The following is a 21,274-nucleotide window of genomic DNA, read 5'->3' on the forward strand; positions in this document are numbered from 1 at the left end:
ATGAAGGCGATTATTTCCTTGGCCATTCTGGGTCTGGGTTCCCTCGCCTCAGGATTTCCTGATCGTATGGGAGGACCTGCTCATAAGAACTGCCCATACGCCGCGCTGAAAGCGAAAGAAGATCCAGAGCTGGGAAGACGATTCCTGGTGGACCCGGTGTCCAAGCCCATTGATGGTATACTCCGTTCTCATCCCGTCGGACTGTGAGGGTGTAAAATGGAGTTAATAGAGGAACAGTGACCGGCGTACACACGTTCCAGCCCCCGAATTTCAAGAATGAGGACCAACGGGGTCCTTGTCCTGCGTTGAATGCACTGGCCAATCACGGTTATATCCCACGCAGCGGTGTTGTGTCGGTACGTTATTTTACCAGAAGCAAGAAGCTCTGGCCCTGACATGAAAGCAGTTTGTGGAGGTCATTGCGGCCGTCAACCAAGGTAAGGATATCTATAGGACATGTGTTGCTTGGGCCTAGGCCGTTGACCTGTGCAGTGTATGGAATGGGAGTGGACCTGACGACCATCCTCGCACTGATGGGACTCGTGTGGACGGGCAATCCACTTGCTCTCGTCCCCAGTTTCTCTATCGGAGGTCGCGATACTGGAGTGAACAATCTACTGGACAATCTGGGGGGTCTTCTAGGTGTGCTCCCACTTCCACCGCGAACGAGTATTCCACAACTAATTCATGCCAGGTGAACCCCAGGGCCTTATTGGTTCGCACAACTTTATCGAGGCCGATTCCTCCAACACGCGGGACGATCTGTATGTCACTGGGAACAACTACGCACTGAACATGGACAAGTTCATGGAATGGTACAACATGTCAACGGACGGGACTTTTAGCATGGATCTGATGGCTGAGCGGGCCAAAATCCGCTTTGAACAAAGCATTCAGACAAACCCGGAATTCTATTACGGGCCATTCACGGGTCTTATTGGTCGGAATGCTGGTCATTTTTTTTCTGGACGACTGTTCCGCAATCATTCGCGCGAGAACCCAGAGGGTGTATTGAGTAAGGATTAAGCGTCCAGAGGGTGGTGAATGCAAAACTGACAAGCAAGTAGCCAAGGAGATTGTTCGCAGCTTTTATGGCATTTATGGAGAGGAAGGAAACCTGACGTACCGCGAAGGATGGGAAAGGATCCCTGAGAATTGGTACAAGACACCGTTAGATTATGGCCTGGTGCAGCTGAATCTCGACTTAGTGGACTGGATACTCAAATATCCGGAACTTGCAAGGTCAGTCTCTTGCTCCTGCCAACCTCGTCGCTTCCAACGCCGCTCATCGTGAATCATCTAGTATCGGAGGAAATACCGGCACGGTCAACAGCTTCGCCGGGGTGAATTTCGCCGATGTGACGGGAGGCGTCCTGAACCTCACCACCCTCTTGGAGGGGAATAATCTGCTGTGCTTTGTCTTTGAAGTGCTCAAGTTTGCCAGTCCTAATGCTTTGGCTGGACTTTACAAGACCCTGGCAGTCCCGTTGGACATGATCAACAAGATCATTGCCGTCCCGCTCCTGAACATGTCGTGTCCGGCGTTCAAAGACCTGCAGATGGGCGGTAGGCCACTCTGGGATGCCATCAAGGATGATTTCCCCGGTGCCATGAAGAGTGGTGGTGCCTTATGATGGTGGGTATTTCTTCATCCGCCCTACTATCCTGTGCTGTTCAATGTATTCGTCAGCTCATTTGTGCATTAACCTGAAGCCAACGATTGATTCGATCATAATACAGAGCTGTTGTCAATATTCATACGCATTAAATTGGATCAAGAGTGAATCAGAAGAAAGCATAGCTGCACATGTTGATCCGGCAAGAGCCCTAATATAGTCTCATGCTGCAGTCCATCCCGACCTCTTGCGATTGGCGGAAATATCATGGATTCGTCATGATCTCCGCTATGGAGATGCCACAAGCCTCGTTGAGTAGATGGTGTGTTTCTTATAGACCAGCCACGGAGAAAGCCTTGGCCACTGATCGTTACTGGATTCGTCACGTTCCTCGGCTTCAGATCTGCTAGGAATAAACACCAACGAACCGGGTGCGGGCATGGCGGAGAATTAATATCCGGCCAGGAGGCTTATGAATATACTTTCCCCTGTGTTATACCTTATTGACAAAGCTTATGACTACAAAAGGCCGAGATTCCTCGTCCTTGTCCGTCGCGTGGCTATTGTGCAGCTCATCGCTCGGACTCGCGCAACATGGCCTTTATTCTCACTCTCGCCACTCTCGGAGGCTTCACACAGGCAGCCGTACTTCCACGAGCGAGCATCGACAGTGATGCGGTGGTAGGATTCCCCCAGACGGTTCCCAGCGGTACTACCGGGGAGGTCTATCTTGCCTATCAGCCGTACCTCAAGGTGGTGAACGGTTGCGTTCCCTTCCCAGCGGTCGATGCAGAGGGCAACACCAAGTAGGCTCTCCTATGGTACGACTCAATGTTTTGTTGAAGCTAATATCAACAGCGCTGGCCTGGCCCCGACAGGATCATCCAACGGCGACTGCGCCAGCAGCACCGGCCAGATCTACGTGCGCGGGGCTACGTATGGCGATTACTACGCCCTCATGTACTCGTGGTATTTCCCCAAGGACGAGCCCTCGACTGGGCTCGGACATCGCCATGACTGGGAGGGAGTCATTGTGTGTCTCTCATCGTCCACGTCCACCTCGGCTGACAATATTGTCGCCGTGTGTCCGTCCGCCCATGGTGGCTGGGACTGCTCGACAGACGGATTCACCCTCAGCGGCACCAAGCCTCTCATCGACTACTACAGCGTCTGGCCGGTCGATCACCAGTGTGGCCTCACCTCGACTGTGGGAGGCACACAGCCGTTGATCGCGTGGGAGAGTCTGCCAACCGTGGCCCAGACGGCACTGGAGGACACAGACTTTGGTGATGCCAATGTGCCTTTCAAGAATGCTAACTTTGACTCCAACCTGGCCAAGGCGACCTTTTGAGGGGAAATGGCCGGGGATTCCGCCTCTGTTTTGCCGCCTAATGTCTGCATACAAGTACGCCGTTGATTTCCCACCTTTACTAAGCGGAAGTTGCAAGCACCGGTAATGTTTGCGTCCATATTATCCTCAAATCAGATAGAAGCACACCTTCATCATCGCGCATTCTTCATGTAGGGGTTTCTGGCTTTAATCCCTGTGTACCACAACTTCTCGGACTTTGTAGTAGCCAAAAGCCGAGTGGGATCATGCGACACACGATGAGATGCGTCAGATCGCTCCCTGCTTGGTCATGTTTCTGCTCCTCACCGGGGTGATCGACACTTCATCAGTCCAATAATATGCCACCGTTGAAGGCAAGCCCTATTAATTACTCCATCGGAGATAGAAGCCCCCACTGCTCGGGCGCGGAGGATCATCAGCTTCGTCCGAACCCCGAGAGCAAAGAGCAACAGTCTTCTGGGCCGGGCATGAAGAGTGAAGAAGAGACGACCGACCTATAAATACCCGTGAGCTCGATCACGCCATCAACCAGCTCGATGTAGCCATCATCTTGATCTCTCATTGATCCTTTTCCACGACTGCTATACTGCCAATCGTCAATTTACCCATCATGGCTGACGTCAACAAACCGCCGTCTCAGTCCCGCCTGCTCCTCATCAGTGTCCCTCGCACGGCATCGAATCTCATGCTCAAAATCCTCAACATCCCTGGTCAGAAGTTGGTCACCAACGAGAAAGGAGGCTATTTCTTTTTCAACGCCTTTATCAAGGTCGAATTTAATGACCGCCAAGCTCTACCCGTAGAAGAGCGGAGCGAAGCCCAGAAGCAGGAGATCCGCGATGCCTTCCAGGAAGCTGTCGTTAGTCTCGAGGACTGTGCTCAGCGAGCAGAGCAAGAGGGGAAGATTGCATTCGCCAAAGAGCACGCCTTCTGGCTCACTAATCCAGCCGTGCTGGGGAACGGGGCCGAGCATGCCGCCAGCTTCCGACCGCGCATTCCCGGCAAGTACGGTCCTTCGCAAACCTTCTCCCCTTTCAATCATACTGTGCTGCCCGACGAATACCTGCGGACCTGGAGATTGACCTTCATCATTCGTCACCCAGCCTTGGCTTTCCCATCTCTGTGCCGCGCCATGCAAAAGTTCCGGCAAAGCGGCGTTTCGCAGAGGGAGGACATTGTCGGGTCAATGGAAACCAAACTGACGTTGAAATGGACGCGAATGCTCTACGACTGGTGCCTGGAGCAGCCGGATCTCCCCGGAAAGCCCCTGGTAGTAGATGCGCAGGATGTCATCCACGATCCGCAGGTGATGGTCCGGTACTGCGAAGAGACCGGCCTTGACCCAAGTGCGTTGCAGTTTGAATGGGAGAGCAAACAAGAAGTCCTGGAGCAAACATTGGGATCTGAGTCCCAAAGTCAGAAAAAGCCCGACGTGGATTTTGACAAGGCTGAGGCGGTCATGCTCTCGACCCTGTTGAGGTCCACGGGGATCATCAAGGACAAGACGCCGACCGTGGTAGATATAACAGCCGAGGTCAAACAGTGGAAAGAGGAATTTGGAGAGGAGCTGGCCTCTATGCTAGAGACGACGGTGAGCGATGGCATGCCCGACTATGAATATCTCCGAAGTCGACGCATTACTGTCTGATCGAGGGCTCGGCAAGAGCTGGTTGGATTGTTTGCTGTGCCTACCGTGAAGCTTGTATCAGGAGAAACTGGCATTCTTCTAGAATCTGTGCATATGTAACCAAGTAATTTTGACTTGTTGCAATACCCCCAATGAGCCTATATTGAACATCGACTTAAAAGAGATACTTCTAACCACTTTGAGCGCGGAGATGATGCCGGGTAAATGAAACACCCCGCAGAGACACAGTACGGACTAGACGAGTCGAAAACAGCTGGCCTAAGCTGATCGATATGAGAGTTCGACGACACGAGGATATGAGGATTTGCATTCGTACATGCTTGGTTGGCCCAATAGCGTAAGCAGAATCATGAGACCACTGCAGCGGATTGTCTTCATTCTCAGTAGTTTGTTCCTTATATGTCTGGTTCTAAGGCTTCGAATCGGGGGAAATACCCCTGGCAGCCCCGCGCCTCAATCTTTTCCTCGATTGAATGAGTCAGAGCGGCATTCATTCAGCAATCGGTCATTGTCTCACGCCCAATGTGCTGCTGCTTTTCCTGGTCTATTCAATGAAATCGAGGATGCTGTTTCTCGCGGACCTTTCACTCTCACATGGTCACGATTAGGAGAGCCGTTGCAGGGAAGCATCAAGGACAATCAGGTAGGCTTGCATGTCACACGCAGTTGGATTTTACTGACCGCAGGGCAACAGCTGTACATCTTAAACTGGCAGAAGAAGGCATTTCTCTCAGAGCAGATGCTCAATGTAACTCCTCGTCCTGGCCAATTGAATAAACATGCACATAACGCTTTCCCAGGAACGGACAGCAGCTCTGAACCAGCTCTATCGCGCAATCGTCACTTCTCCAGAGCCGCTGCCAGACACTCTTTTCGCCTTGAATATCCAGGATCGGCCGATGGCACAATCATGGTCATATGCGCGTCCAGCCGATCCCACAGCCACCAAGGCGGGGGACTTTCTCATGCCGCACTTTGCCTTTTGGGCATGGCCGCTTAAGTATATCGGATCTGTGGACCGGGCACTGACTGCGATCACCGAGATCGAAGCGAATCGGACATTCCACGCTAAGATTCCACAAGCTGTCTGGCGCGGCACACCTTGGTTCAACAACGTGCAAAACCATGATCTCCGCAAGCGACTAATTCAGGTTACCACGGGCAAACCGTGGGCGGACGTACAAGCCTTGAGATGGGAAACCAACGGCCAGACGGCCAGTAACGTGAGGACTTTTGTCGGTACAAGTACATCATTTACACAGAGGGGGTAACCTACTCTGGACGGCTGCCCTTCCATCAGGCTTGCCGCTCCATCATTCTCACGCCGCCCATGGCATGGATGCTGCACACCACACATCTCGTACGACCAGTTTTTTCGAGCACATTATTGCAGACAGAGCCCAAGCTGGGCCCTCCCCATCAGTCGGATCGCATCAAGCGATCCTGGCCAACTGATATTGATGCCAGGGATGCCAACCTGGTGATGGTCTCACCGGACTGGTCCGACCTCGAAACTACCATCGCATGGTTGGAGAATCATCCAACAATAGCGCAAGGCATCGCTGATCGACAGCGTGAGCTGTTCTACGACGGAGGATATCTGAGTCCTGCCGCTGAGACGTGCTACTGGAGAGCATTGATCAGGGGCTGGAGCAAGGTTGCAGAGCCCGAGGGCAGGGAGTGGACTGAACACAAGGGTGTCAGATGGGAGCTCTTTAGTCTGGGAGAATTCCAATAGAAGGGGCTGCGAGAGGCATTCTGGACGCCACGAAATGACCGTATCCAGGCCTGACCTGTCAACGTCGTCGGTGCGAGAAAGGACAGATAGTCCAGGCTCACGTTAATGATGTGGCAAATCTCGCCTTCATTGTCGATAAGCCGACTGCACTTAGCAAGAATATTTTCATCAGTGGTGGAATCTTATATGTTATTGACAAGTATATGTCTGGAACAATTGGTGACTTGAGGGCTTGGGGTTATTGCTATTGCTGTGATACGGTACCTGACCAGATACGACTACGGCTCGAGAGGTTGGTGTATCATATGAAATAAAGTCTCTATCAGCAAGAATGGGCTCTGATAAGGCAGAACAGCCCGACGATTTATTACCAGTAAGAACCATTCCCCGCGACAGAATACTAATGATAAGTGCCGTGGGACTTTGCAAGCACAAACCACTCCCAGAAACTCTGCTCCAGGCCTCGCGACAAGGTTTAAATGACATAATCTTCTTTCTTCACTTTGCCGGCTCTATTTTCACGTACCAAGCGTTCCAACTGGGGAGATCCAGGGAGAATTGTGGGAACGATATGGTCCTGGAGAAGGCGCGCCTGGTCTGGCGTGAGTACTTGGTACCGAATCACTAGGTCATCTAGTTCCTGAAGAATGATACCCAAGATGCGCTTGTCGCCCAGTAGCAAGATTCCTCGCATGTCGTTCATGCTGTGTATAGCCAAGTGTTGAAGCATTTCAGCTGACAGCGAGCCGAACTCATCCTGGTAGAGTCAAAGTCCAACTTGGTAAATTTCCTCGAGCTCCTCGAAACCTCCATGAGACGAAGATCCGCGACAGCAACAATCCTGGGTCGAATACCGGTACATCGTTCAATCAAGGGGCACAATGCTCCCATGTGAGAAGGGTTATCCCTGCCAAATACAGGATGAATTGGGCGGCTTGGATCGAACAATTGACAAAACGTTTCAAGCAATGCGTCAGATTCAATTGGCGGCCGTAGGACGGTCACACCCGTCGTTATCCTTGAGACGGCCCGGTACACCTGGAAAGGCTGGCTAATACTCATGGAAAAGAAGCGAGCGTTGATCTCGCAGATGTCAAAGAACAGATCCCCGGTTGCATTCCTGGATAGGGGTATGTCCGGTCTCCAGTGGCCCCCAGGGGCGTGAAAATTTTGAATTGGCCCTTTTGAGTTCTCAGGTACACCCACTACGTGGCTTCAAGATCAGAAAGAACAATACAGTTGAATTGTGAGGATTATATAATATACCTGTAGCAGGGCCTCCTCATGAGGAAAAAGTGGCATACGCCGACTTAGAGCATCATCACTGTCGCTCGTCGGGTCAGCAAGCCAGAAGAGGTAGTTGATTACCTGGAGTGGCTCATCAACACGGACGGGGCCGCCTTACTAGAGGTTATTACAGACAAGAAAGTGTCCATTCTTCCAATGGTTCCAGCAGGCTGTGCGCTACATGAGTTCATTACATGGAGTGCGGAAACGGGACAAGGAAAGAAGAAACCTGGTGCTTGAAAGAACAGGTGGCCTTTATGGATAGTTATTTTCAGTTGACACAGTAAATTAAGGATCATCAACAGCTTAGTCTGTCCATGAGTAAAAAGCAAGTCAATTCACTTGGCTGGTAACGAAAAGCAGCTAGAGAGACTTGAGGTAAACTTAGCCAAAGCTTCATTTCTGTGGCCGGCTGCTCACTCCTTAGTTACATAAGCATTCTGCAAGAGGATCTCAGGAATAGATGAAATGAAATGAAGTATATACATCTAAAGGTCAAAGCGGGAAAGTGGGTTGTTCTGCGCATTCTCCTTCACAGCAGACACCGCAGTGTTAACCACATGGTTCGCAGCCTCCTCGATGACCTTCTTGGCCCGAGGAGAGGGCGGGAGACTCTTTGTAGACTGTGCAATGTCCTCGACTCGCTCCTCCATTCCACCTTCTATTTCTTTGCGCTTTTCAGATGCGATGGTGACGATGTTGGCAGATGCATTCTGCGCCCAGCTGGAGAGCTGGGCCACCTTGTTTGCAATTTCGCCTTTGGTCGACTCCACGCTCAGACCGTCAATCATGTTCAGTCCGGGTATGATATTCTCCTCGGAAAGCTCTTTCCACATCGTGGCAATGTCTCCAAAGGTTTCAAAGTAAGCCCGCAAGATGACAGCGTACTTGTAGATCATCTGCATAACCATCGGTCAATGGAACTTGCCGCCAAGGTGGCTGATTGGTCTTTTGGACTCACCGATTTTTGCAGGGTACTGAGATTGAAGTCCCCGAGCTGAGCGTCGCCGGCTCCACTGCTGATCGTCTGGATAAAGTCGTTCACAGTGTGTTCCACAACAATATCAATGGTCGAGCTGATGGCGTTGAAAAACCGACAGAGCTGCATGATATTGTCCTTGACGACCATTACAAGTGAGATGCACTGACGAAGAACACTCTTGATTTCGGTCTGACATACCACAATGTCAGTTACCAACCGTATCGACGGATAGTACTTGACTACGCAAGGATGCGCTTACAAGTGATGCCTCTAACGTCGTCTGGCGCTGGAGGTCGGCTTGGATTGCTGTGAGTTTGTTCTCCTGTTCAACCAGCGTTGACGAGGCCTCCTGATAGATCTTTTGCGTAGAGAGGAAAGTCTGCTGGGTCGTGTGCAGTCGATCCTTAGCCGCATCCAGGACAGCCTGCGCCTGAGCGGATTTGGCATTAGTCTTTGCAATCTGGACGGCAGGGTCCTCGGTGGCGGCCATTAGAGGAGCCTAACAGGGCTTGTCAGAACAGCCGTGCTGACGTAGCATGTATCGGTCAAGGACTAGAAACTTACTCCACCAGAGCTTGCCCCAGGAAGGGTTTTGGCAGTAGCGGCCAGGCGAAGCGCCTCCAGATACTTCGGATGGAACTTCAGTTGCCAGCCTTTAACCAGCTCTGAGTCAGCCTTGGGCGGATTTTTGCTGATGTCCTTCAGCTTGGCGGCTTGTTGGGTGAGTTCGTCGGCAACCTGACCGTGACTGTTAGCCATCGGTTACGAGGGACGAGCATAGTTTCAGTCTCGGGACAGCTTTACCTCAGTAGCAGTCTGGAGAACTCCCAGGAATTTCTGACTGGGAGGATTCTCAGTGACTGACTGCTCGAACCGATCCAGGGTGTCTTTCAGCATTTGGTAGGTAAATGATGCAGTCTTGTCCGGCTTATCTGGCGAGTCAACAGCACTGTCCCAATTAACACCACCGTCTTTCCCCGAGGTCAACAGGGCATTCAAGACTGTAAGATACACCATGGCGGGCTTGACCTGAACATATGCCGGGTCATCGCTGAATTGGGGAAGTGGGCTCTTGGGCTTGGGTGGTGCTGGGGGAGGTGTCGGAGGCGCCTCTCCGTCCTTTGGGGCATTTTTGCCTCCGTTCACGACATCCTTAAACATTTCCACACCTTTCTCGGCTCGAGCGACCGGGTTAAGGTTGGAGGTATATGCAGTAATTGCCTGGCCTAAGGCAGTTGTCAAGGTGTCGGCAAGCTCACCAACAATTTGCTGGCCCAGAATATCCCAGCTTCAAATGTATCAGTAAAGCCGAAGCATCAGTTTGTTACTGTGGTTGCGTCACTTACCCTGAAGGGAAATTATCGGAAGCTTTTTTGTAGGCTTCGGAAGCGACATCCAGCTGCTTTCCTAGCTTTTCCGATATCTTCTTTGCTTCTTCGACGGTGTTCTTCTGGGAGTCGAACTGCCTTTGGGCTACAGACATGTTGACTTCTGTGGCCAAGCGTCTTTCTTCATTGCTGGACTCCTCTTGGACACAGTTCGAATGAAGATCAGCCGCGTGCCACAGCCACTCTTCGAACTTCTTGTCCATCTGGAGAGCACGGGCGTGACATTCTTCAGCGGCCTTTTGCACACTGCGCAGCTGAGGCACGAGCATTTTTTGGACATCCGCTGGATCAGGGCTCCCAATGATTTGTATAATAGTGGCGATCTGCAGTTATGGCTCGTTAGCGCTATTGTTCTTTCGTGTGCACACCTTGCGTTATCAGCTATATTGAGCGGCAACCACGTACCTTGTCGTAGATGATATGGGAGATATTATTTATCCTTAACATGCCATCCTCAGCATCCAGGAAGGCAAAGCGCCCCCTGTTGCTGCAATCAACCAGGTTCGCCCTTAGGGAGGTGAACCTGTATTGTCCATCAGCACCAGCCATTCTACCAGCCCTTGAACTTGCCAGGAACTTACTGCAAGAACTTGAAGCCGCCCTTTGGGGGCGTGAACTCGATCGTGGTGGCTGTCTCCGATGAGGAGGCCACAAGAGCCGCACCGAGTGCATTGATTGAAATCGGAGCTGACTTGAGAAGGTCTTCCCAGTTCACCTGAAAGATAGCCGAGCTTTTGATTTCAGCGACAGCCTCTTTGGTGATACCAGGTCGATTGTCTCGCTCATGTTGGACTTGTAAAGCAGCCAGCAATTCGGTCTGGTTCGCCATTTTCACGTCGTTTGATTCTCCAGTACTGATAAAGACAATGGAAAGTAATAGAGGAATGAATGCTTCGATTGATGGAAGTAATGTTCATACTACAAAACAAGTGCTGGAGACAAGGGGTTCTTATATCTTTGCGTTCGAGCTGTCTCCGCCATCAAAAACCGTGTTTTCAGCTTCCGTTTTTCCAGTATACGCAAGTCGCAGGAGGCAACTCTTCATAGAAACGAATAAGAAAAATGCCGCATATTCTTGCTGTCGCTGCGATGACGCATCATTCAACGTTGCTCATTCAAGGTGGAACGGGTATGGGCAGTACTCCAGGCCCATGAAGCGAGAGCGCATCACCAGTGACATCAGAGTATGCATGCCTTGCACACGACAGGTCATATTCAGGAGCTCGAGACCAGCAACCTCGATGGACCCCGCTGTGGGACACTACTGCATTCATGTGCAGTTCATGGATGAGGTCCGGTTTGGTCCGCTGCTGCAATAATGGCTTCAGCTCCTACAGGGATTCGACTGCAGATCGTTGCTCCATCACCCTACAGCCAATATACGCCATTGAACTCTATCTGCGATCCAGAGACCGTGCAATTCAGCTCACGGATATCCGATGCAATACAGCGTCATATGAAGTTTACCTAAGGTTCTACTGCGGGTGATGTGGCTGGCTGAATATGGGTCATTTGCTGCCTTCTCCCTCAGGTGGCACTTGCTACGCTGCCAGAGTAGGGTTATACAGCATGCCACTTAGCCGAAGGCAACTACCCCGCCCACTTGTTCCTTGCTATCTTGTTGTATCTAACAGGTTAAGATGTATGGTCGGAGGGGCAAGCGATCGCTCGATCCTTACATAGCTGCGCTCTTACTCTTCTCCAGATCCAGGTTATATTTAAGCCTAAGGGTTTCCTGGCTTTCATTATAGCAATGTCGTCGAACCTCGACAAATTCTGAGAATCACGCGCACAAATTCACACTGCTAAAGATGGTTGATGTTGACGCCCTGAACTCGGAACTGGATCAGATCTCTGGCCAGTACCAGTCTCTGTTTCGTCGCTTGAATAGCGAATCCCAACGGGATGTGCAAAACGTTGCTTTGTCTCTGAGTCTTGCACTGTCCCAGCTATACCAGCTGGCAATTTTCGTAAGAGGAGACTACAACCAGAGAGCATTCGATGTGTTGACCGAAAAAGATTCACTGGTGGCTAAAGTCAAGGAGGCGTTTGAGCGGTTGGCTCACGCTTCAACGACAGCCCTGGAGCACGTGTCAAGGCTTCATGCAGAGGTATGCCTACGCCAAACGTGCCATTTAACCAGATTCACTGACAAAACGGACCTAGAATGTCGACCTCTTGTCCTCAAAGATGCATGTATTTGAACAGAACGTCAAAGCAGCGCATGCGGAGACGGACGCAAAGGTTGCTGGTTACAAGACTGCAGTAAGTGAGGCCCGGAAGGCCGTCGAGAGGGAGGCAAATGCAGCTCAGACAGCCAAGAGTAGTCTGGAAACACTGCTGCAGAAGCTCGACGACGCTCGGAAAACCGGCGATGTGGTTGACGGTGTGGTGAGTATACCTTCTGTGTGATCAGGCCCAGTTCTTCGGACCAGCAATTAATGTCTTGACCAGGTCAGCGCGATAATCCCCATCTGGGGCCTAATTGGGCTCATCGACCATAAAAAGTCTCCCGGTAGCGTCATGCTGGAAGGCCAGATCGGCGCTGCAAGACAAGCGGTCGAGAGCGCGGAACATACCCTCGACTCCGCACTCCGGAGCGCTCAGATATCCCTAGATCTCCAGAACAGAGAGCAGCTCAAATTAGCCCAGCAAAGTGCCATCCTTGAGAGACTGGGACCCCTCCAAAGCGCTATCCAGTCCGCCATTACGAAAGCGGTTGAACTAGAAAATGGTTTAATTCAGATGAAGGACAGTGCTACCGAGATGGTCCGTCGAATGAACAAGCTTAGCGGCCGAGCGGAGAATGGTGCGGAGCTCTCCGTCACGAAGGAGGAGTTTGTGAGTGGCATTCTCGATGTTGTGGAGCTGGCCATCGTGGAGCCCAATACAGCCAAACAGATTGGAACGATTCTGGCTGAATTGCGGAATTCGTGGGGCCCTTCTCCCATGACTCCAGCAATCCAGTCCCGGTTTGATGAACTGGATGGCAAGGCGGCGAAGATTGCTGGTTGACATTGGGTTTCTCCTCTGCAGCCCAAACAAGGCGCATTTTGTCCCATCAAGATGTTTGGTAGTGTTTATTTACCAGTGCGCCATCCAAGTTAACAGTAGGTTTTGGTCCAATCTATCGTCTGATCACCTGCACGACGTAGATCTGGAAGTATGGAGTGGGGTTTTCTGTAGTCTGAAGAGCATGCTAGGCAAATATACTGAGGTTGGTGCGGGAGACTGCTTTGCAGTATGTCCTTTTCGTAGACATTGGAGTATTGTATTTCCTGCACTATCTGTGTAATGTGTTAGCAACTCGTACTTGGCAGCAGTGCATGGATCAGCTTCTTTATTTGTGCATTTAACAGTCTAAAATTCTGGCAGGGTCATAATTCCGTTGCCCCTCTCATTTCAACCCATGTATTCCACTGAGTTCCTCGCATTACTAGGTCTGATGGTTCCTCATTTCAGGGTCTTTTCCACGTATTTCAAGAGCCATTATTTTCTTTCACTAATAACCATAAGGATGTCCAAAGCCGCTCTACTTTCAAAACAAGCAGCATACTTTACATCACTCTTTCATGGTCAGCATCATTTTAGCATAAACACATCTGCAGAAAGACGGCCTCCTCAGTAAGTATATATAACTCAAAGAAGCCGCAAAGCTACAATTTGACAAGTGCAAAAAAGTGAAATTGGCCAATGCGGCACGACAAATCAGCATAATTTACCAATGAAGATCAGTAAACAACTATTTGCTCAAACTGGACACTTGCTCACGACCTCAAGTGGCCTGAGAGCGTACAAGCTGCTTAATCTAAGTGATGGCTTGTTAGAGAAGCACTCGTCTCTGGTACCAACACCGACAGATGTTCCGAACTGGTCAAGGAAGAAGAAACCATTGATGTGCAACTAGTTTCTGTTCACTAACCAATAGGTAACTGACAACAAGGACAACAAGCTGGATTCAAATGAGAATGCAACTCATGCGGACAATTAGTCCCAGAGCGCGAGATTGCAGTAAGATCTGAATGGGACTCTACTTCTCTCCAGGTTGGTGAAATTGATGGCAAGAACGATCTTTGACTTTCCTGGACTGATGAGTTCTAGCTAGATGTAACGTCGTCCAACTCGCACTGGCCTCGGTCTTTGCAGACTCCAGTGGCAATCACAGAGCCCACACTGACGTTGTTTGCATGGTACACTTTGAACTGCAGCAGTGATGCATAGATCAGCTCAGCCATGTTGCACAACATGTAAACAGCAAACAAATCCATCTCCACGAGAGCATAGCAAGTGGATAGATTCCGTCATAGTAAAATCATTGAGTACGAAAGGTATGAGTCATTTTTAACTTTGTGATGTGGACCAATAAAACTAGCGAGCACCCATACTATGTGATCCTGCGATGGGTTACCCAATCGCCACCACGTGAAACGCGCTGAATCTCTGAGTATTCATAACCCCATTCAGGTTTACTACTTTAAGCTGGGTCATTTCTGAAATGCCCCACATGTGGTGTTCAGCGTAACCTGTTCGTACTTCTGTTAGCTCTTAGCTTTCGGACCGTTCCGTCATTCCCGCACCTGAAATTTACCTATCTATCTGTAAGGACCAGTCTTCTCCATACATGAGCAGTAATACCAAACTAAACTGCTCAGGGTTGTAACTGTTACCACCAATAAAATCAGGCTACCACAAAAAAAAAGCAAAGAAAGCTGGCAGGCTATATGCACTGGAAGTAAAGAAATATAGGCACCAATATTTTATTAGATCCTCAGTTATTGTGGCTGGGGATTATGAGGTTTTGTCCGTTTGGCTTACAAGTTTATGCTTCATAATGAAAGGACTGCAATGTCGGCCCTTTCTTGTTACCAGACCAGGCGAGCTATTTCGTTTCGTACTAGTCGTGCACATAACCCAAGATATCCCTACTCACAACCTGTCTGAACAATCGTTTGGTACTAAGAAGCAGCCATTCAGAATAGTCAGGAACTGATCGACAAAGCAGGGCTTGGAATACGACAAGTTCGACAACCTAGTTGCTTTTTCTAGAAGTACAGTACGCCTGAATTCGAAATATTATACCAATGGAAACATGCAGTGAACCAATAGCAGGCATAAAAAGCCCATGTCTCTCGCCTCGCCTTGGCAGAACACGGCCATTGCTGAATATTGGCCCCATAGATGCACATTGAAACAACTATTGCCAATCATATCATTTAGCGGAGTCCAGACATTTTTGACTCTTGGTGGGGAATGCAATAATCTACAAATTTAGTGGCCGCAGTGGCTGCCTGAATTGATTCTCCCTGAGCAGCTCGTGCAGGCAACCAGTGGGAACAGTCTCTCCAACTGGCAGTAGTTATTGGTAGCACCCTACTGTTGTGGGGCCAAGCCATTCTCGTACCTTTGAAGTCCCAGGCCTCGACGCTAGGATTTAAGTGGTCCGCTCTCATCCCTTCAACTTCCGTATAAGATGGTGTCAGATTAACAACATAGAAGAGTCCGGTATAAAACAGTATAGGCTTGTATTTTTAAATGAAGTCAAGTAGTGCTTGATTACTGCAGTCTTTCCCACTGTCTATTAGGATAAAGGAGTACTCTTCGATGAGGAAATTCATTCATCAGAGGTAGATATATGTCCCTCCAGCAGGTGGAGAAGGTAGGATATTAGCGAATCCAACCACCAACCAAATACACTCAGGGCAAAACTATATGTACACCATGCAGGCTGGCATGGCAATGAGGAACTTACTCCAGCTCGAACAGCCTGCATACCCATATGTTTAGATATAATTGGGTAGTATCTGTATATCTAAGCTAGTGAGTTTGGAGATCAGCTATTATCTGGGGAATAATTGTATATACATACAGAACAAGTTGATAATATTCCCCACCTTTAAATTAGTTTATGAAGGATAATGCCAGATGTAAACTGTGTCTTTAATTAATTCTTTCCTTTCCCTTCTTTGTATCAAGGCATCATAGCTGTTAGAAATTTAGAATGCCCTGCCCTTCTAGGATTATTAACTAGTCCTCACATTTTTTAAAGTTTCTATTGGCATGAGCTTTGGCTGTATTGTGTAAGTTGCGGCCTCGTCTCGAGTAACCCATGTTTTCTAGTTTGCTACCCTTCTGTGGATACTTTTATTTGGGTCTCTGGTTGGTATTTCCAAATCGGCAACCATAGACAGATTATTAAGGATCTGCTTATACAGGCCAGAACACCTGTCAATTAGGGGAGAATCACTAACACCGAGCAGTTCAGATGATACAAGGCTGATCTTTGACGATCTTCTTGAGATACACTGGGATCCTGTACTTTATTGAACAGGAGCAGTAGGGTTACATTGAGTCAATCATGAAGTCATAGAGAGGCCCCCTCACTCGCTCCTGTATAGTGCCCAAATTGCTAGCTGCCTGGGAATTATCCTTTACGATGCCGATGTCTACAGATATATAAAACAGGTATTTCCTTCCTACCTAGTCTGATCCTTTTCTTTGCAGGATCCAAGACTCAAGCCTACAGAGTTGATTCTGATTCATATGTTCGGACTGTATTTAACATCTGTTTATTTGTTGCATCATATATTTTACCTACGGCTTTTTCCCATCGTACCCTTGTGAAGTCCTCCATTCTTGACTCAACGCACGAAACCATGTCTTCCAATTCCCCAGTCGGCTCATTCCAGTTTCTGCTCGAGAAGCTGGAGTTTGTTTTCAAAGACTCAACCGATGCTGAGCCCTTCGCCCTTAAGGCGGATGACATTAAGCAGTGCTATGACCGTGTTGAGCAGATCCTTGCGGGCCTCCTAATCCACTACAACATCCATTTTGATACTGAGAGGCGGGGCAGCACGCACCGATATCACGACAACCTTATCAGTGCGTTCCAATCACGGGACACTCCTCGAGAGATCAGAGAGCCGCTAGGGACCGGCCCAATCCAGGGAGTTCTTTTCGACGGCAAGTCATTCCGCAACAAGCACAAAGAATTCAAGGAACAACGTCTGGATGAGGGTGGATTACGCAGCTATTTGGCTACAATGGTAAATGGACTCCCTTTGGTCATTAAGGCGCTGAGGAAGGCATGTGAGAACGCCAAAGTCATGCTTGTGAGATGTCCAGCAAATGCGGAGGGATGATTTTATCGAGGCCGCCATCACGGTGGAAGACATGGCGGAGAATGTTTCCCAGACCTCTCCTTTTTAGTAGAACTGCTGAATGCAAAATCAGTATAAGCCAAGAATGGGACCCGAGAGACTGGCCTAATAGTATGGAGGACCACCGCACAGGTTTATTTGGATATTTGTACCAGCGTGACAAACCTGTTCCCCCGGAGGTTTGCCAGGTTGCCAATACTTCTCCTGACATCTTCCAGTAGATGGGTTAGGAATAATAGAGATAGACCCGCTAAAGTCAGGCCGAGGCGATTTTGCGACCAGGTCAAACGTGTATGAGGTGTTAGTTGCATCCAATGCATCATTCAGCGTCACCGGGTTCTGCGGAGGGCCACAGCCCTGACTGAATTCCACATCCACCCCACCCTTTTCACGGAGTCGTATTTTCATGAGTTCAAATGGCCCAAGACAAGAAGGGCCATCGCCCCCGCCCTGCCAAACTTCTGAGATGGATGCATCAAATGGGCAGTCGTTGTTGATGGAGATAGTACCTGGGTTGTCCAAATAAGGTCTCCAAATGAAATGCTGATGAGCGAGAGAAGGGAGCACGAGGGCAGCGATGATGGAAAATACGGAATCCTTCATATTGTCTGTCGGTACTGGGACCTGGATAGTAAAGGATTTTATTGTTGGAGTAATATAGTCTTAAGAATCAAGAATCCAAAGTTGGGAAAACAATTCCTTTTTATACAGGGAGGTTATCTTTAATCCGGCGGGTGGCAAATAGTTAATGATGACCTTGTACCTAAGTCCAGGCCCTATTTAGCTCATGTATTGTCACATCTTGAGCTATTCTGCCACCAATAGCACTGATTATACTGATAGGAAATTAGGAGTGATGGCTTCTGTAAGAATCAGACATCATTTCAGTCTACACCTTCCGTTTTCAAAGATTATACGGCTATAATAAGGGACGGTACCAGTTCCGACCTTGAGCTGGAAATTTCATAACAGTATTCAAAGGTAGCATATTTAACATACATTAGGTTTACTTTGACAATTTGTTTCCGCATTCTATATCGAGAACTTCGAAGATCAAGCTTTGTTTAGTTACAGCCTATGGGATGACTAACATGTGACGTACTCCATAAACGTCAATTGACCACTTAGACCCCCACAAATACAAAAAAGTAAACATGGAATAAGAGTCCATGGGACTCATATTCTAAACCCAACTTTGTCAGCATTAGAGTGCTATCAGTCAGCTCTTCACCACGGTTGCGTCCCCAACAGACACGAACACGTCATAGGAGGAGGAATTGCATCTTCAATGTGCTCTAGATCGTTCTCCTGGGGTTCAAGCAATAGCTCCACAGGGAGGAATTAGGTATATAAACGGCTGGCTTTTCTTCTGCTTCCAGTCTCATACATTAGCGTTAAGGACGACAACCCCATAACTGGACCGCCAACTCATAATCTGTTAATTGACTATACCCCAAGACGACTTGATCGACCATGTCATTCGAAGAAAATGAATTTGATAGAATCAGCGCTTTCTTCATCGGGCCCAAGGGTGCCAACCTGCCCGATTTCCGGGCTAACATTAATACTATCCTAGATGAGCTGCTAGAGACCAGGCTGGATTACATGCCAAAGGACACTGTATGTGAATAGCTAGCCTAAGTCATTGCGCTTGTTGTCGATATTTACATGCTTGCAGTTAAGTACCGAAATCCGATATGATCGGTAAACTAAATTTGAACAGAAATTTATTTCGAAAACTGTCCGGCGTTCAAAAAAGTTCCGAGAGGTTCGAGACATGGTCGGAAATGTAGTGAGGACGACTGCCCAGGTGCTCGGAGCACATTCAGTACCCTTCTGGACGCCGCGGTATGAAGGCCATATGTGTGCAGATTTGACTATGGCATCGCTGTTGGGGTATTTCATGACCATGCTGTATAATCCCAACAACGTGGCTCTCGAGGCAAGCCCTTTAACCACCGTGGCGGAGTATCAAGTCGGGCAGCAGCTATGCGATCTGTTCAGATACAACACCGATCCGGAAAAGCAAGACTTGCCATTGGCATGGGGTCACATCACTTGTGATGGTACTATTGCTAATTTGGAATCTATCTGGGTCGGTAAGTGTCATTAGCCCCAGCTATCGCGGATCTATTGCTGAGGGTGGGCCAGCGCGATATCTGAAGTTCTACACTTTGGCACTCCAATGGGCTATCAATGAGGGCACGCTACAGTTCATATGAGAGTCCAACTTCAAGGTTAACTCCTGGGACGATAAAGCCAACGAGGAAATCCTGAAAGACTTCAGGTCTCTGAATACATGGGAGTTGCTTAACCTACGGCCCGAGACAGTCCTTGACCTGCCAGACAGTCTGAGAAAGAGGTTTGGGATTACCAGTGATTTCCTGACAAAGGCTCTAAAGGAGTTCAATATTCAAACAACAGGTCATTACATTTACAGTGGACCCCCTATACTTAGGTACATATATATGCACATCAGACATGATCGGCAACGTAATTATGGGCGAAGGTGATGTACTACGGATAGTCAGTGACTCCTATGGCGTGGTTATCAGCATTAACTTGGTAACATCTAGTATTGCTTTATCAGACAGAAATGATGTTCATTATGAGAATATACTCTAAAATGGCGAAAGATCCTGGTGATTATAAAACATTCTGATCAATCATTGACTGCACAGCATCGGTGACACTCTGCTCCAACTAAATATACTTCCAATATCCAACTTCTCTCCCCTTGGACAAGACATCCAAGCTGATCCGCATATCCCAACCAGTGGGATGTACTCTGTCTGGCAAGATTTGTGAAGGGTTTCCTTCTGGAACACGATCCCTCAAGCTGGGAAAGTTCTGTCGAATGATATTCACTACCAACTGCAGCGTGATTAATCCAGAGATACGCAGAATCTGGGCGACATCCCGAACATCAACCTACACTTCATTAGGTACACCACCAACTTCTTGGATGAAAAATAGACGAGCAAAACGTACAAAGTGATCAAACGGAAATCGCACGTCCTCGACGGCATTGTGTGTCCCATCAATGAAACTCGCGATTGTAAAGTGGTTGGTCTCGTTGATAGAGCTTGGTCCCGAGATGGGATGACTCATAAGGCCTGTGATAATGTCCGGATTGATCGGGGCTAGATCGAAGTTGGGCCTGTTGTTTTTCATGAACTCCCACGCAGTTTTTTCACTCTGAGTCTTGGATACATTGTAGCCAAGCACTGTGTCTTTCTGGTTAATGGCTTGCTGAGTGGTCACCTGTTGTGTATTAATCAAAGTACTAGTTTCTTCCATTACAAGGAGAAACATACCGGGTTCCAATCATTTTTGTTGTAAGGGTGGCCCTCGTGGGTGATGTCCTCGAAGGAGTTGAGGACAGAAACAGCACTACCCAACAGTACGAACCGCCTCAAAGACGTGTCCCCATATTTATGAGCACTTTTGAGGATCTCCGTAGTCCTATAGCGGATTAGTTTTACTGTCCAATATGCATGTGCAAAGAGCTATATCTAACCCTTTAATAGCAGGCTTGATCATCTCTTTCTGGATATTATTGATATTGAACTTCATGGGGGATGCTGTATAATAACGTAGGTGAAGGGCACATTTTGGTTTTTAAATATTTCATCGAATGGTTGCTGAGAAGTGAAATCTGACACTATGGTAAAGCTGATTTTGTCCTTCCACGAGGGTTGTGTCTTGATGATATCGTCTGCCTTGGCGTGAGATCGTACAGTGGCCGTGACGGCGAATCCACGCTATACACACACTGTTAGTTCTGTCTCTAAGCCAAGAAGAATAATGGTACCTCTAGCAAGATGGATAAGATATGCGAGGCAACGAAGCCATTTGCGCCCGTTAGCAAAACATGCTGGCCACTAACACCGGAGGCCATTAAGGGTGTGAGATCTGATTGTACAATTCTACTAAGGATGGTACCAATAATGATCAAGAAAATTTCAAGCAAATTCCTGTCCAGTTGCAATATAAGTTGGTTGTCTGGGAGGCATGACGTGGTCATGCAATTATGGAACATATCTATGACGCGGTAAATAGCTGAGATTCATAATCCCACAACCCCACAATCCGCTAGGTATCATA

The 21,274-nt window shown here is 48.7% G+C and overlaps 9 protein-coding genes across 9 annotated transcripts; 7 read left to right on the forward strand and 2 right to left on the reverse strand.

The window, feature by feature from the left end:
* On the forward strand, positions 1-1,634 carry Aspvir_004998 (peroxidase family protein; the record flags this gene model as incomplete). Its single annotated transcript, XM_043268219.1, has 7 exons — positions 1-175; positions 238-356; positions 407-437; positions 493-642; positions 695-1,015; positions 1,068-1,242; positions 1,304-1,634. The coding sequence occupies 7 exons, from the start codon at positions 1-3 to the stop codon at positions 1,632-1,634; spliced, it is 1,302 nt and encodes a 433-aa protein (XP_043124154.1).
* A 576-nt stretch (positions 1,635-2,210) lies between these two features.
* Positions 2,211-2,967, forward strand: Aspvir_004999 (NPP1 family protein; the record flags this gene model as incomplete). The annotated part of the gene is made up of 2 exons (XM_043268220.1): positions 2,211-2,422; positions 2,475-2,967. The coding sequence occupies 2 exons, from the start codon at positions 2,211-2,213 to the stop codon at positions 2,965-2,967; spliced, it is 705 nt and encodes a 234-aa protein (XP_043124155.1).
* Positions 2,968-3,577: 610 nt separating this feature from the next.
* On the forward strand, positions 3,578-4,615 carry Aspvir_005000 (uncharacterized protein; the record flags this gene model as incomplete). The annotated part of the gene is made up of 1 exon (XM_043268221.1): positions 3,578-4,615. One exon carries the CDS (start codon positions 3,578-3,580, stop codon positions 4,613-4,615), a length of 1,038 nt encoding a protein of 345 aa, XP_043124156.1.
* Positions 4,616-5,394: 779 nt separating this feature from the next.
* On the forward strand, positions 5,395-6,353 carry Aspvir_005001 (uncharacterized protein; the record flags this gene model as incomplete). Its single annotated transcript, XM_043268222.1, has 2 exons — positions 5,395-5,838; positions 5,916-6,353. The coding sequence occupies 2 exons, from the start codon at positions 5,395-5,397 to the stop codon at positions 6,351-6,353; spliced, it is 882 nt and encodes a 293-aa protein (XP_043124157.1).
* A 1,775-nt stretch (positions 6,354-8,128) lies between these two features.
* On the reverse strand, positions 8,129-10,839 carry Aspvir_005002 (uncharacterized protein; the record flags this gene model as incomplete). Its single annotated transcript, XM_043268223.1, has 8 exons — positions 8,129-8,539; positions 8,602-8,811; positions 8,882-9,121; positions 9,187-9,360; positions 9,427-9,910; positions 9,969-10,333; positions 10,416-10,533; positions 10,592-10,839. 8 exons carry the CDS (start codon positions 10,837-10,839, stop codon positions 8,129-8,131), a joined length of 2,250 nt encoding a protein of 749 aa, XP_043124158.1.
* A 982-nt stretch (positions 10,840-11,821) lies between these two features.
* Aspvir_005003 (uncharacterized protein) lies at positions 11,822-13,025 on the forward strand (the record flags this gene model as incomplete). Its single annotated transcript, XM_043268224.1, has 3 exons — positions 11,822-12,121; positions 12,177-12,401; positions 12,465-13,025. 3 exons carry the CDS (start codon positions 11,822-11,824, stop codon positions 13,023-13,025), a joined length of 1,086 nt encoding a protein of 361 aa, XP_043124159.1.
* A 3,638-nt stretch (positions 13,026-16,663) lies between these two features.
* On the forward strand, positions 16,664-17,149 carry Aspvir_005004 (uncharacterized protein; the record flags this gene model as incomplete). The annotated part of the gene is made up of 1 exon (XM_043268225.1): positions 16,664-17,149. The coding sequence occupies one exon, from the start codon at positions 16,664-16,666 to the stop codon at positions 17,147-17,149; it is 486 nt and encodes a 161-aa protein (XP_043124160.1).
* A 1,491-nt stretch (positions 17,150-18,640) lies between these two features.
* Positions 18,641-19,389, forward strand: Aspvir_005005 (uncharacterized protein; the record flags this gene model as incomplete). Its single annotated transcript, XM_043268226.1, has 3 exons — positions 18,641-18,787; positions 18,891-19,266; positions 19,319-19,389. 3 exons carry the CDS (start codon positions 18,641-18,643, stop codon positions 19,387-19,389), a joined length of 594 nt encoding a protein of 197 aa, XP_043124161.1.
* A 481-nt stretch (positions 19,390-19,870) lies between these two features.
* On the reverse strand, positions 19,871-20,743 carry Aspvir_005006 (uncharacterized protein; the record flags this gene model as incomplete). The annotated part of the gene is made up of 4 exons (XM_043268227.1): positions 19,871-20,098; positions 20,159-20,431; positions 20,485-20,632; positions 20,688-20,743. The coding sequence occupies 4 exons, from the start codon at positions 20,741-20,743 to the stop codon at positions 19,871-19,873; spliced, it is 705 nt and encodes a 234-aa protein (XP_043124162.1).
* Between the last annotated feature and the right edge of the window lie 531 nt (positions 20,744-21,274).

Source organism: Aspergillus viridinutans, assembly GCF_018404265.1.
Source record: "Aspergillus viridinutans IFM 47045 DNA, scaffold_2, whole genome shotgun sequence".
Classification (NCBI taxonomy): domain Eukaryota; kingdom Fungi; phylum Ascomycota; class Eurotiomycetes; order Eurotiales; family Aspergillaceae; genus Aspergillus; species Aspergillus viridinutans.